This window comes from Dioscorea cayenensis, unplaced genomic scaffold, assembly GCF_009730915.1.
Source record: "Dioscorea cayenensis subsp. rotundata cultivar TDr96_F1 unplaced genomic scaffold, TDr96_F1_v2_PseudoChromosome.rev07_lg8_w22 25.fasta BLBR01000490.1, whole genome shotgun sequence".
In the NCBI taxonomy this organism is placed as follows: domain Eukaryota; kingdom Viridiplantae; phylum Streptophyta; class Magnoliopsida; order Dioscoreales; family Dioscoreaceae; genus Dioscorea; species Dioscorea cayenensis.
In genome coordinates, this window is record NW_024086881.1 from 20,935 (window position 1) to 36,768 (window position 15,834).

A 15,834-nucleotide genomic window follows, 5' to 3' on the forward strand; every position below is an offset into this window, starting at 1 on the left:
AAAAACTTAGCATGAACCTTTCAATACCAATGGAATTCCATCGCTATTAATAAAAAAATATGTGTCAGTAATCCTTTGGCGCCAAGGGAAAAATATGGTGGTAATCTACCGATGGAAATCTGCCGACGTCATCATCGGTGATGTGGTCACTATTAAAAATTTCAACCATACGAAACATCGTTGGTAATCTACCCGAATTCTGTCGGTAAAAGAAAATATTAACCATGGAAATGAATCCGTCGGACAAGCTCCATCGGTATTGAACTGTTTTCTTGTGATGTTCTGACAACTTGAGTTTGAATAGTTTCAAAGAGGATGGTGATGATATGAAGCACAAGTTATAAGATCTTTATAGTAGCTTAATTACATTAATTTTTGTCTTTCTCACTATAAAGTTCTAGTAGAGCTTTCCCCTAAAGAACCTCCAACAAAAAATTTTAAAAGCGAGTGATAAAAAAAGATTAATGAGCAAATCATTCCCAAAATTTTTATATTGTTGAGAAAAATAACAATGCATTACAATTACATTTATTTGCAAGGGAAAAAAAGATGTATTTTTAGCCTTAAAACCACAAAAAAGGGGAAACCCAATATTAAAAATAGTTTTTTTATGTGTAAATTTTTATTGTATCAAACTTTGTGTGTGTGCTTATATTAAAATAAAATCCACGTGAAATTTTATTATTATTATTAGACCTTATCTATCTTTACTTCCTTTAATTTATTAAAAAAAAATAACTATTTATATAATTAGTAATTGTGTAAACACCTACATCTCACCTACATCTCACCTACATCTCACATAATATGCTATAATATATTATAAACTAAATTATTAACTCTCATCCCAATGATGTTTTGTCCCTATTAAACATGAAAAGCTACCATCTTTTGTGTGTTTGCATTTTTTAAATCTGATTCTACAGTAATTGTGTAGTATTTAGATATATATATATATATATATTTGCTTTCACAAAGTCTAAGATTATATTTGGATATGTACATTAGCATGGATAATATATAGTTTAATAAGATTTTTGTAAGATTATTTAAATAACTTTTGAAAAATATATAGTTTAACAATCACATATTCATCAAGCACGCACAACTGCATCTCCTCCTCTCTATGATTTTTTCTATTATTATTATTATTATTATTATTATTATTATTATTATTATTACATGATAATGCAATTAATGCGCGGTGATGGCAACATTGTTGTTTATAATTCCAAATAAAAATAGGCCTGAAAAAAACTCAAACAAGAGAACAAATGTAAGAAACTCCAGTGAAACATCATCATCCTCCTGTGAGTCGGTTTCGCCATCACCGAAGGTGTCCGCACATTAGGTGTCTCCGATATCTTCTCCTCCAACCTCGACTTCTTCTGATTAGCCCCCTACCTCGCATGACCACTCTCTCCGCTTTCATCACTATCATTATCACAAAAGATCCCATAGCTTGTGTCAACTTAGAGCTAGAATCAGTACATTAATTAGAGCTCCAACATGTCTTGACTCACCACTAAGTATGTCAGTGTGGTACATCTGAAGATAACTGTTATTTTTATTATTTATTTACTAGTAGTCAAAAAATATCTCAAGGAATAAAAAAAGGGAGGAGTAGAAACTTTATTTCAAAAGGATATAAAAGTAAGACTAGGGAAAAGATTAGGGAGAATTAGAGATGGTGATATTTTCTTTCATTAATTCCCCTTGATTTTTTATTTAAAATTTGTTCAATGAGAGATATGAGACTAGAGAAAAGAATAACTCAATTTTTTTTTCCCAAATTGAATTTGGATTCAATATTTGATATCGTTGTTTTGTTTTTGTTGACATATATTAGGTTTTAGAAAAGAAGAGTTGAAGCACTATTTTTCCGTTTTTAAAATTTTACATATGTTTGCTTGAATTTTGATCCAAAATTTGAGTTTGTTAGTGTTTGATTTGTCCTATTTAAATGTAGAGAAGAAGAATAATGAAAGCTTTGTGTTAAGAGGAATTCAAGATTTTATTTTGTTTAATTATCTTCATGAAAAATGCAAATATGGTTTTTTATGCAGTATTTTGTCAATTAATACAATGTTTGAATTTTCTTCTCCAATATTATCTTAAAACCTATTTATGTAAAAACTTTACATGTGTATTTATTTTAAAATATAATCCGTGCTAAATTTTATTATTAGTAGATGTTATTTATCTTTATTGTCTCTATTTATGAAAAAAATGATTTATATATTCTAAAAAATATTTGTAGCGTTAGCGTGAGCCACCCTACTAGTTAAAAGTATTTGTATGCATTATTGCATGTACCTTTAGGGGGTAAACTTGGAATATAAGTACTTAGCCATCAATTTAAAAATTTAAAAAGGATGTCTAAGTCATTTTCTCAAATATATTTGATTTGATCAGATTAATTGAAATTGAGAAGAGAATATAATAGCACAAGATGAAATTTTACCTTTATACTTTGCTAATATGATTATAATGGAACTTTCAAGTTGTATCACATTATGAATTCAACAGTTTTATCACATAAATCTCAATATTATATATGTGATTTTCTACTTTACTATTGTTACCCTATGAAATATTAATTATGAATTCACATATCATAATTGGTGAACTTGCAATTTGTCTCTATAAGCTATCATAATAAAAAGTCAAAATGAATATATATTCATATATATATATATATGAGGATGAATCATGCTATCAACCTTTGGACTTCAATCCAACGGTTGAGCACTGTTTTATGCACAGTGTTACTGTCCTTATGAACAGTAGTACAGTGAAAAGTAGGATGCACAGTACCATTCAATCAATTTGTGTACAGTAATTAAAAAAAATATGAACTATCCAACCCTATTTCTACTAGACCAATAGTAAACAAACTATAACCCAAACCGAGATTAATTAACCCAGTTAACCGTTGATTTTGTCTCACTTTACCACTTAGCTTAACACTGTGCTCACACTGCGGACTTTCTGCGAACGTCCGTAAACGTTTACCCTATATATATACATACATACATATACATACTTTAGGGATTAAAAAAACAACTTTAAGTATTTTAGTAGATTTAATTCAAAATATAAATTTACGGTTAGGTTTAACTTACATAATACATCAAATTATTTTCATTTTATGGTTTTTTCCATGGTATTAGAATCATCACAGCTCACAGGATAATACTTATTAAAAGAAATGTAGCTTCTAAAAATAAGAGCACAAGAATCATGACTCTATATTTATGATTAGCGTTTGGTTGCAAGGAGTGGAATGGAGAGGAGTGGAAGAGTAATGAGAATGAGGTGGATTGAAAAAAGAATGGGAATAAAAACTATATTTGGTTGGAAAGATTAGAGAGGTAGTTTATTGGGAATGGGAAAAATGAAAAAAAAAATATATATAATAAAATAACTATTATGCCCTTTATGCAAATAAGTTGTGAGAATTATATTTTTAACAAATATTTAAGTATTAAAGTAAATTAAATTTATAAATAAATATTTAATTTTAATAAATCATCATATCTCAAAATTTTGGTTAATATGAGTAATTTACAAGTAATTAACTATAATAAATAATTAATTACTAATTTAAATATACTTTTTAATAAAAATATTATGAACCATAATAATTGTTTTTTAGCCGTTGATATTGATTAATGTTCAAATTTGTTGTTAATATTATAATAAACAATTATTTAGCTAATCTAAATAATTAATTACAATTTGGTTATAATAAACAATTTTAAACAAGGGAAATATCTTAATTTCCCTATTTAAGAATCAAGAATCCTTCTCCACAACCTCCTCACTCCTTAATCATACCTCCCATACTCCTACATCCAAAAACAAGAGTTTCTCTAATGTGAGTAATGATTACCATTCCACTCCTTCAAACCAAACACCCTCTTAAAGCCCTTTTTCCCTTCATTTATCGTAAATCCTAAACTAATATGCATATAATTCTCAAAAAGGTAAAAGCTTTTCATATTAGTGAATAATTAAAACACCACATTTTCAATTATGATACATTAACTCCACATTCTTCTCAACAGTAGTTCACATGTGATATATATATATATATATATACATATGTATCTCTGTTTTTGTCAAAATTAAGTATTGACTGATTCATTTATTTTTACCAAGAGAAAAATATAAGGATAAATTTGTCTTTTCATGTATCATCAGAACTAAAGTTAATTTCAGTTTTTAATCTGTCTGTCAAAAATTAAAAATAAATGAATAAATAAATAAAATCCAAGAAACAGAGAAACTCACTATTTTACAGATTGCCCAATGGCTTTATATTTGTTTACAACAATGATGTACAGAGGCAAATACTTCAAGTTCTCCAAAGAAATCTATAAACAAATCACTTCAAACTCAAAACATTTCACTCAAAACACTAACATTTAATCTCTTTAACATCATTCATTATTTTTCACTTCTGTTATGGCCTGCTATTTCATAGGATTGACAAGCAATAATTAACTATCATCGAACTCGCAATCTGTTTTTATGGGTTCCAAGCTGCAGGTGGTGGCGGTGGAGTTGGAAACAGAGGAGGAACCGCTGAAAAAATCGTGTTCTTATCAATGCCAGTCTTCCCACCAGACAAAGCAACCAAGGCAGCAACTAAGCCAGCATTTCCGGCGAGCGTAGGCTCGGTATAATTGTAGTTCATACGCACATCGTGAAAGCCATCGTGTTTGTCAGGGCCGGCAACCATTGCGCCAGTAAGAGTGTTAGGATTCGGCCTCTTTGTGTCTCTAAATTTCCATCCTCCTTTGCAGTTGTATCTAATTCCATTCTTAGGAATTGATGCACCTCTGTGATGAACATGTTTCGGGTAATGCGTGCCGTAGCCAACTACATAGCTCATCTTTTGTGGATTATTGCCTAGAATGTAGTCAATCTGCCAAAAAGAAATGGAAGTTCAATTTATTTGTTGCTGGAGTGTAAGCAGATTGCAGATTCGATTTAGTATGTTTCCAAATTAAGATCACGCATTATAATCAATTTTCTGAAAGAAATTGCAGTTCCATTATTAGTTCAACAATTTCAGATTTAATCATGCTTATAAGCAGATCACAGATTCGATTAATATACTCCCGAGTTAAGACACAGAGCTAGTGAACGGATTTTTGATGAATTAACTGAAATATTGGCAATATATTACATCCACTAAAGAAATTAAAGCACAGTTATTTGTATTTAAAACTATATGCAGTTAAGATGCAGATAGGTGAACATGTTTTGATGAATATAAGTTACAAGTATATGCAATGCAATCAACCTGTGGAAAGAAATCGAGATTCAGATATCAGTATTCAAGTATTCTATTTGTTGGAGGACAAGAAAATCACAGATTTGATGCAGAGATGTTAGGCATAATGTTGATGGATGTTAGCAAGAAGTTCGAATGTAATGAACCTGCCAACAGACATGACAGTTCAATCATGGGTATTTGATTATATTGTTTGTTGTTGGAGTCTAAGTGGATTGCAGATTTGATGCCAGACAGTGAGCATATTTTTAATAAACAAAATTTTGAAGGATACAAAATGTCAAGTAGTAATCAATGCATAATCTGCAAACGGTACCTGAGTCTTGGCGAAATTACGCAAGATATCAGTTGAATAGAAGTTGGGGACCACAGTACCAGCCAGGGGTGTCGGCAGCATCGAGATAATCACTGAATACGGAAGCAAGAAAGGCGGCATTGACAACATACTGAAGTGGTTGAGGTCTTCCATGGTTTAATTGGATCAGACCTCCTGCAAAATTAAGAAAACTTAAGTAACTGGGCATCTAATAAGTGCAGAAAAGTAAGACAGGAATGTTGTTGTGACCTTTTGTTCGGTTGAATGATCTGAAAATTGGTAAGTATGAGCACATGACATTGCCGGTTTGATTGTGAAATGTCCTTAGTATTTCTTCATAAGGATATCCTGGACTCAAGAACAGTCTCAATCTGCTGAGAAGAACCTGAATTGGCGTGATAGATAGCACAAGTATGAGTTATGGATCTAATTCATGCTCCAATACACACCAAAAAAAATGTAAAAATAAAGGATCTGAAATTCTTCAAGAAGATCAAATTGTAATGTAGCACCAACATGAACAATAATAATAGTATCAGTTAAGCACCCAATCCATGCTCTAAGGTAATTGTTTATACAATTGACTCATCTTGTTGAAGTAAAATCTAGCTACCCTCAAGCATCTGACTGTGATTCATGGAAGAAACGCAGATAAATCAAAAGTCGAAGAATTTACAACAGTTTCAGGAAATCAAACCGAGAAATAGTCTTATACTAGTGTCAGTCGTGCACCTAATTCATGCTGTGGTATAATTATTTGAACAATTGACTCTATTGATTGCAGTAAAGGTCCAGTTAAGCTCTATGTTAATTCATCCTCTCATTCAGGGCAGAAGCAAAATTAATCCATAGCAACATTACCCAAGTAATTTGAAACGCTATGGGGGAAAAAAATGAAACACAGAAGCAAGAAGAACAATGAGAAGAATCACTGCACTTACATAAGCAGGTTAAGTTCTATATTTCCCAGCATTTAACTGTGATTCATGGCAGAAATAGACACTATGAAAAGAAAAACCAAAAAACTAGAAATTCTTTGGAAAAATCAGTGCTAATCTGTAGCAATATTACTCAGTTCATGCTCTAATTCTATTATTTACACAATTGACTAAAATCTTGGCAGTAAAGTTCATTTAAGCTCTATGATTTCCAGCATTTCACTAACTGATTCATGTCAGAAAAACACAATGAAATGAACAATGAAAGAATTTGCAATGCTTTCAAGAAATCAAAACTGCACTTACTTGAGCACCAGTGAGCTTGTTGTCCCAGCTGAAAACACCATAATCAGGGCCACCCCAGAAGGCTCCAGCATGCTTAGCAATGCCAGGAGTAGTGGCCAACTGAAGGTAGGAGGAGTTCCCAGTGGCATAGTACAACCAAGCACCACCCCAAACAAACTCATCCCAGTAACTAGAGGAGTTGTAGAAAAGGGAAGGGTCAGAGCCTCCAGGGCTGTACCTGCCCCTCTGTTCCCTGCCATACTTGAAGAGTGTCCTGGCACCATGAACAAGCTTCTCAGAGTAGGTCTTGCTGTCCTTGAAGACAATGGAAGCAGCTGCCAGAGCTGCTGCCATCTCTCCGGCAAGGTCTGAGCAACTATGGCATTCATAGACTGGTCTAGGATAGTCTATGTCCTCTGGTCTCACCCAGCAGTAATGATCATTTGGTGCTGGACCTTTTGAAGTGTCTCCTAACCCAACCTGGTCATTTAGATAAATTTTTGATTATAAGAGAATTATTAATAATTGAAAATATAAATATTAATGAAAAAAACAAATGACTAGCAGCAATAGACGAAATGGTTGCACAAGCGTAAATACGTACAGGTTACTTTTGCAATATACATTGCATTGACAAGTGCATATAAAGTAATGGTTTAATATAAAAGTTTAGTTTGATATGTTATTCAACTATGAGATAACCAGCTAATGTATTTAACACCTTATCTTAAAATCAAGATAAATCTCATGCAGTGAGTATATAAACACAATATTGATTAAAAATCAATGAATACAAGTCAGAGATAAAATGGATACACCATGGCAGGGGTTGTGTACTTGTAGAAAAATAAAACAACGACCTGTAAACAGAATGAGTATATAAAGGACAATGTTTTAGGAGACATGATCATGAATAAATAGAGGCTATATAAGAGCATGCTCATCTTATATTAATATTTCATATAGAAATCTCGCCTAAAATTAATAAAGAAATCAACGAGGCAAATTAGATAGCAGAAAAACAACATAATTATTGAGATTCTGAATATATAAAGAATTTACTTGAAGAATAGAATGTCCGTTGCATCTTAAGATACCAAAAAAAAAGGACTATTCCAATATATTAGACTCAAGAAAACATCACACAATCATGCACTCACATTAAAACAAGATACGATGTTTCTGAAATCAATTTCATTGAATTTAACTTGAAGTTTAGAGAAAAAATAAAAACGATTCACCAAAACCACCATCATCAACAATAAATACTCGAAAACATCATTACTTTTAAAACCTAATAGACTATATATTTTACATAAATGCACCATTCGTCACTATAATTAACCGTAATGTTCACTTTTGTTCAATCCAGTTATATGTTTCAATGAAATTGTTCATTATTATGGAGTCGTAACATAAATACATTCATTTTCTTAATAAACATGCTATTCTATGCTAAATCAACTGCCATTTTTCTTTTTCTTGTGATTTTATATTTGATGTTATGATAAATTTTCAGGCTTCCAATCACATCGGCATTTATATATACATGAAACGCAGCATGTGATAAGTACCTTAAGACATCTACAGAGAAACGATACTAAACAATTTCATATATACACACAAGAAACAAAACAAACATTGCAGTAAAAAAAAAAAACAGTGAAAAATGATATCTTTTGATCCAAATCCTCAAAATTTCATTCACATTTCCATCTAGCTTGCTCCAATGGATAATTCACCAATCAGTTTTAATTTCAAAAGATATAATTACAAAAAAAAGGGGAAAACAACAACAAGAAGTAGATCAAGAACAAGATAAATAATCAAACCTGAGCTGCGATTCGATCAATTGTATCAGCAGATGAATTGAAGGTTTTGAGAAGGTAATCAGTGCCCCATTTGATGATCTCTTTGACATGCTGGAGCTCGCCGGCGGCTTCATACTTAGCACTGTACTCAATGACACTCCAGCTGAGGACGGTCATGGCGAAGGACATGGGGAAGTTGAACTTGATGGCATCGCCGGCGTCGTAGTAGCCTCCGACGAGGTTCTTCTTGACGGAATCGTCTGATAGACCATCTCTCATGCCGGAGTTTCCTCTCCAGCTCACATTGTTGTGCTTTGGCAGTGGACCAGCTGAAGAAAACATTCATTTCAATTAATATATATATATATATATTTATATTTTTAATTATTACAATTTTTATTATTTTATAATTAATTAAAAAATTATATTAATAAATAAAAAATTTGAAAAACATTTGATGCGGATTAAAGGGGTCATGAAAAACAAAGATTAAGACATTTAAAAGTCTTGAGTTCAAGACGTTGCAAACAATTGTGATAACAGATTTAAAAGTCTTGAGTTCAAGACGTTGCAAACAATTGTGATAGCAGATCAATAATTGTTGGTGCTGACTCATAGTTTAAGATGTGTGGAAAGATAGTTGACTTTCATGTTAGTCTAGACATTAATAAATCTCTAGTTCAAAACTCTTTAGAAACAATAGTGATAATAAGTTCGATAATTATGGGTGTGAATTCATAGTCTAAAATGTATGAAGTGGATAATTAATTCTAGACTCGTATGCACACCTTGATATGAATAAAGTTTGTTGTTTTACTCAAAAACAAAAAAAAAACTTCGATGCAAGAGTTTTTATTTATTTTATATTTAAAAAATCCAAACAAAATAAAAATCACATTAGAAGAAAGAGAAAGGAGATTTTTTGGAAAGATAAATGAATTTCGGAGCTCACTTGCACAAGCAATTATTATAGTATTAAATTGAAGATTTAAGTTTAGATTGAATTATTGTTTTTCCTTTTTTTTATTTTGAGTTTTAAAATATAAAAAAATTATCAAATTCAAACAATATATTTAATTCGCATTTAATATAATATAATCGAGAGCCTGAATTGTTTAATTTATTTTGAAGCTTATGAAAAACAGGGAAGGAATTCAAAAACAATAGCAAACTTTGAGAACACATCAATGAGAGACAAGAATAGATTCAAACTTAGTCATATCATCAATGAAAGACACAATAAATTCAAAAGCATTACTGAAACCTTCAAAACATCAATGTAAGACACAGAATATATTCCAAAGCATTACTAAAACTTTAAAACATCAATGAAAGAGAATAGTATCAATAAAAGTAAAGGTAGTAAACCATCATAAAATCAATGTAAAAAAAACAGAGAAGAGATACAAGAAAACCTCAGAACATACAATGAAAAACAGAGCATATTAGAACAAAAACAGAGAAGAGATCCAAGAGCAAACACAAATAAAAAAACAGAGATGTCAGTCAAGAACATGCTAAGAACATCAATGAAAAACAGAGTAATAGAATTATAAAGAAAATACTTAATTACTTACAACGTTGAGCATTGAAGAACATGAGAGCTTTATGAAGAGCACGAGTATAATCATCAGGAGGAGGAGCAGGATGATGCCGGTGAGGAATAGCCTTGATAATTAGCATGATAAAGCCGACAAGAACTCCGACTCCGACGATTGAGCCAATAGTCCAGAGGAAGAGTTTCCGGCTAACAACAATACATCCAAGATCAACATACCGTTTCTTTTTCTTGCCGGCATCACCGGGACCGGCAAGAAGCCAACTCTGTTGTGTCTCATCCAATTGCCTTGACAGAGCTGCTCTGTCTAGATCTTGTAAATTCCGGCTTCGGTCATCGTCTGTTGCCGATTCCGCATTCGATATCTCTAGTGTTCCTCCCCATGGATCTCTTCCAAACATTTTCTTCTTGTTGTTGTTCTTCTCTTTCTCTAATCAACACTAAACAGCTCTTGTGCTTCTTCCTTAGTTTATGATGAACACTAGTACTATTTCATTGTAACAAACAGCACTTCAATGAATAATTGTTGTTGTTGGAATGGAGGAAGGAGAGGAGTGAAGAAGGAGATGGTGAGGTGGGGGGATTTGGAGTGTAGTGGTGGTTGGGAAGTATCTTTTATTTATAAGTGCAATGTGATGATCTTCTGCTTTTCTTTAGATGCATTATCTATCTGTTTTTGTACATGAATACAATGGTTTGGTGGGAAGGTGGAGCTGATGTTCACACAACACTTCACTGTGAATTAAACTTGTGATCTTTGTGATTTTTCTTTAATTTTATATTTATTTATTTAAATTTGTTTATATATATATAAATTTGGACAAACCATATATTAAGAGACAGCAATCCGCTAAAAGACCATTTGTTTTATATTATATACTAGGTATTTTCCCGCATCGGAGTTTTTAAAATTTTGTGAAGAGTTTTAATATAATATCATATATAAAATAATATAATTAAATAATTCCTACCATAGAAACTATTTTATGTCTTGGTTTTCAAAAGTCTTATGAACATTTATTATATAAATAATTATATGTAATTAATGTTTTTCAATTATTAACATTATAAATAATATACATAAAAATTTAAATGTTATAAAAAATTTTAAATTATTCCTTAAATCGCTCTCAGAGTAGATTATACATCTATTTTAATAGTATGTATAGATTTATTTCACTATAAAATATAATATATATACATACATTAATACATATATATATACATAATTTTTAAAACTTTATAATCAAATTATTTTTTGGAATAAATATTATAAATATATATTATAAGAAAATATCAAGAATTTAAAAGACAGGGTGGAAAAAGCTGGATATTGAGGTAGACAAAAAGAGGCTGAAAAACACTTGCATGTGATGGAAAAGAATGGAGCAACCATCCTTGTCTCTGCCTTCCATTTATATATGTATATATATATATATATATACTTTTTTTTTTCTTTATATAAGTGCAACTTATTTTTCTTAATTTTTTAATATGTATTAATATATGAGAATGATTATTTGATTTATGCTTTATTGTCTATACTATGGATTATACATATATATTGTAACAATGTTGTGTGATTGTTGTATATTATATATATATATATTCCTTGTAATCATTAGAGTAGAAAAATGGGGAAAAAAATAATAATAATAATGCATAAAAATGGGGGAATAAGATGGAATAAAGAAGTGGAGGTGGTTTCTGTCCTATGTCTAGTTATATTTTAAAATAAATAAAAATTAAGAAAATGTTTATAAATTATAAATATTGGGAATAAGCACACTGTCGGTAGACTAGTGTCGGTGGTGGGTTTGTGTGACTATTTTTTTCTTTTGCATTCAGGTCCCTTCTTTTTCATTAATTAATTAATTTTTTTTTAAGAAAGGTCCTAAGAAGGATCAAAGTGGAGGTTAAGCCCAGATTCGGTGAATCAAAATTTTGAGATTTAATATGTACGAATTAATTTCAATATTTTTTTTTACTTAATATCAAGATTACAACTATGTTTTTTATCTTTAGGAAACACCCAAACACATTAACTTCTGAAAATATTTATTTTATAAAATACATATTAAAAACTCTTCAAAATTGTTATATAAAAACCAAAAATAAATGACAAGTTTTTTTTTTAGTTTTTCAATTTACAGAGGAGTCACGGGCTCTGAACTAATACGGGACAAGATACTAAAAACCTTATAAAAAATATATTCATGTTAAAGAATGTTCTTTACCGTCATGAAAAATAAAGGTCAAAACCATTTGTTTTTTTAATCCAAATCTCTACCAATTGATCCAAACTGCGTCTGTTTAAGAGTTTATTTATTTATTTTTATGTACATATCATGATTAGTTATAATTAAGCATAAAGAAGATAGGTTTAATTTTCAACTAATATGTATATATATACATATAAAAGTTTATACGGCCGAACTTTAGGGATTGAAAGCCCTAATATTACTTCCTCTTGAATTTTATTTTTCTTGGCTAAGAGATGTTGAATGGGACACATGAAAAGGGAAAGATTACCCAAGTGATAGACCAAACTTAGATTCTTAAAAAGAGGAGAAAAGAACATAGCATCAACCACACAATCTCTTAATCAAAGTGGTCCTAAGAAGGTAACCATTCTAATGCTTTTGTATTTCCTTAACTACCACTCAATGCCTTGACAAATTAAAGATGCTTGTTTTTGAGGTAGTTGTCTTTTATTGGTGTCATTAATATATCATTAGGTTCAAGATTTGGATGTTTTGTGATTGAATCAGCTTCCTTTTTTTAAAAAAAAAAAAAATTTATTGGTAGAAATTTAATACATTTCTTGATTTGTACACATTGTGTTGGATTTTCCTACAAGGATTAATGTTCATATTTTATAGGGAGTTTTTAAAATGTATATAATTAATATCTCATATTTATCCTTTTAATGCCAAAATTTTATAAAGATTTTTCTATAAGATACAAGGGGAAATTATTAAAAACTATGTATATTTCATTCTTGTTGTAAAGTCCTTTTCAATTTTTTTCAATTATCCCTTAGTCCTTATTTATTATTTTATTTTTTTCCCTACCCAACTCCATAATATTTTATGCAACCCACTAGTTTACCTGTATCGATGTGAAAGGGACAAACTCACCCTCCGAAAGCCCACTCACCATTCACCACACCCAAGTAAAATATGGGCAATTTTGTAATTTGAATTTATTTTATATTTAAAAAAAAAAAAATAAAAATAATAATCAAGGATGTTTTTGAAGATTTGATGGATTTAAAACACTTTTCTGTTTTTGGAGAATTGAAAAATTTTTAGAGTGCCTTCTTCTTGCTTTCTTCAAATACAAATAACTAAAAATTAAGAGTTATAAATTATAAAAAGATGAGAGACAGAAGTTTGATCATGGCACATGAGCCACTGAAGAATAAGAATGCAAACACAAAAGCGCTTTGCATTCACCTGGGATTTCTATACTATTCTCATACTGTCAGTATATCTATGCATCCGGGTTCGAGTCACTGTTTAGTATGCTTATATTCATAAAAAGGGCGCTACATCTATTATTCAGCGCTTTTGCAGTCAGTTACCACCAAAACCCAAAGGTGAAACATCGTCAATACTAGCTTGAAGAGCCTGAATAACAAGGAGGGCATCAGACTCAATCTGAAAAACTCCCGGTTGATTCCTTCAATGAAACCAGCCCAAAGCTTCCCTTATACACATGATGATAATTAATGCAGAAAAATTGTCTATATATGTACCGACACATCATTAGGTGGCAACAATGGCTTTAAACAACTAAGAAAAATCAATATTTTCACTCTAAATACAAAAGATTTAAATGAATATCTGAATAATTATTTCAGTAAAATAATGATATGAAATTTATAGATTTCAATCTCTCATAAATTATTTTGTAGGTTTAACTTGACCTCAACTAAAATGTGTCTAATTTTTACCATGTCTTTTGTAGTCTCTTTTTGACCATTGTCAAGGCCAGTCATTTTATATACAAAAGATTGTGATTATTACTATTTTAATTATTATTTTATTATTTATTATCTAGTTTTAATTATAATTGATTTTTTTTTTAAAAAAAAGAACAATTTTATTCAGAATAACCGTAATTAAGAAATGACTAGTTTTTAGGATTGATTGTTCATCAAAATTTACATTTATACCCTTTTATACCGTTTATATATATATATATAGATGATCCGTCATCTAAATTATTTATAATATTATTTTTTTCATTTGTCACTGTTTATGATATTGTTCATGGTTACTAACTCTTGATCAGAATAAATAATTTGGAGCTATTAGAATAAAAAAAGAATAATTTTATTCAAACTAATCATAGTTAAGAAATGATTAGTTGTTAGGACTAACTGGTTAGCAAAATTTAAATTTGTACATTATATATATATATATATATATATATATATACATATGCAGGGGTGATACATTTTTAAACTCTTTATAATAATGTTGATCCTACTATATCACTGTTTATTAATACTATTTATAATTGTTAATTGTTTATCGGAATAAATGATTTACAGCTATGGATTCAAATTCAATAGTTGAGAAAATGTGATTATTTATAATAATGTGCATTCCACTTTTTCACTACCAATTGATAACACTATTATATATATTATTAACTAACTATTTTATCGTGCTTATGTATGCACATCTCTAGTAAACTGGCCCTCATATATATATATATATATATATTGAGAAATGCAAATAAACCACATGGCCAAACCCTTCTATTATAGCAGTGGTTCCAACTAAAACCAATAATTTCTAACAATAGTTTAGTTATAAAAAAAATAAAAAATAAAAATAAAAAATAAAAAAAAACCAATATTGACATAGCCCGTGACAAAATTTTGAAAATTTTACACAAGAGGTTGATTGTGTGCTTGCACTTGTCCCATTAGTAATTAGTATGATTTATACTCTTCTTTAAAGTTTTGTAAAGCACTAACCTTATAATCAAAATTATTATTTTTCAAATTCTTTTACATGAGTTATTATAATTTCCCAACAAAAATGTCAGCCAACATACATTCACATTAATAAAGTATTTTTTTTATAATATTTGTACATTTGCAGTTTAGTAATTACACTCCCTCCATTGTTAAATTAATATTTAAGAAAAAAATAACAGAATATTCAGATTATTATTATTTTTCCTTGTCCAATTTCCACCTTTGCATTTAATAATTGGCAGCATTTTCCATAGAAGAATATTTTAGATACTTATAATTTAAACTAATAAGACCATGTTTGGATTGGCTTATCAAAAAAGTGTTTTTTAGTTTAGTAAAAATGCTTCTCCAGAGTAAGTTAAGCATTTTTTTGTATTTTCTGTTTGAATTAGCTTTTATGTAGAAGCAGAAACTGTAAAAATAAGCTAAAAACCAGTTTTTTTATAAGCTGATCATGACTAGTTTTTTAAAAAAAAGTTGTTTTTTAACTTTTTTTTACAGCTTCTGCTTTTTCAGAAAAGTCAATACAAACAACATTTTTGGAACTCAGAAATGCTTAACTTATAAAAAAGCACTTCTGGGTTTTCCAAAAACCCATCCAAATAAAGCCTAAATATTTTAAACG

The 15,834-nt window shown here is 29.8% G+C and overlaps 1 protein-coding gene across 1 annotated transcript; it reads right to left on the reverse strand.

Moving 5' to 3' along the window:
- Positions 1 to 4,269: 4,269 nt before the first annotated feature.
- LOC120254553 (endoglucanase 10-like) lies at positions 4,270 to 10,854 on the reverse strand. The gene is given in 7 exon segments (XM_039262647.1): positions 4,270 to 4,933; positions 5,622 to 5,669; positions 5,671 to 5,795; positions 5,871 to 6,006; positions 6,866 to 7,324; positions 8,677 to 8,984; positions 10,233 to 10,854. Coding segments are annotated over 7 exon segments (1,857 nt in total). The 5' UTR covers positions 10,615 to 10,854; the 3' UTR covers positions 4,270 to 4,534.
- Between the last annotated feature and the right edge of the window lie 4,980 nt (positions 10,855 to 15,834).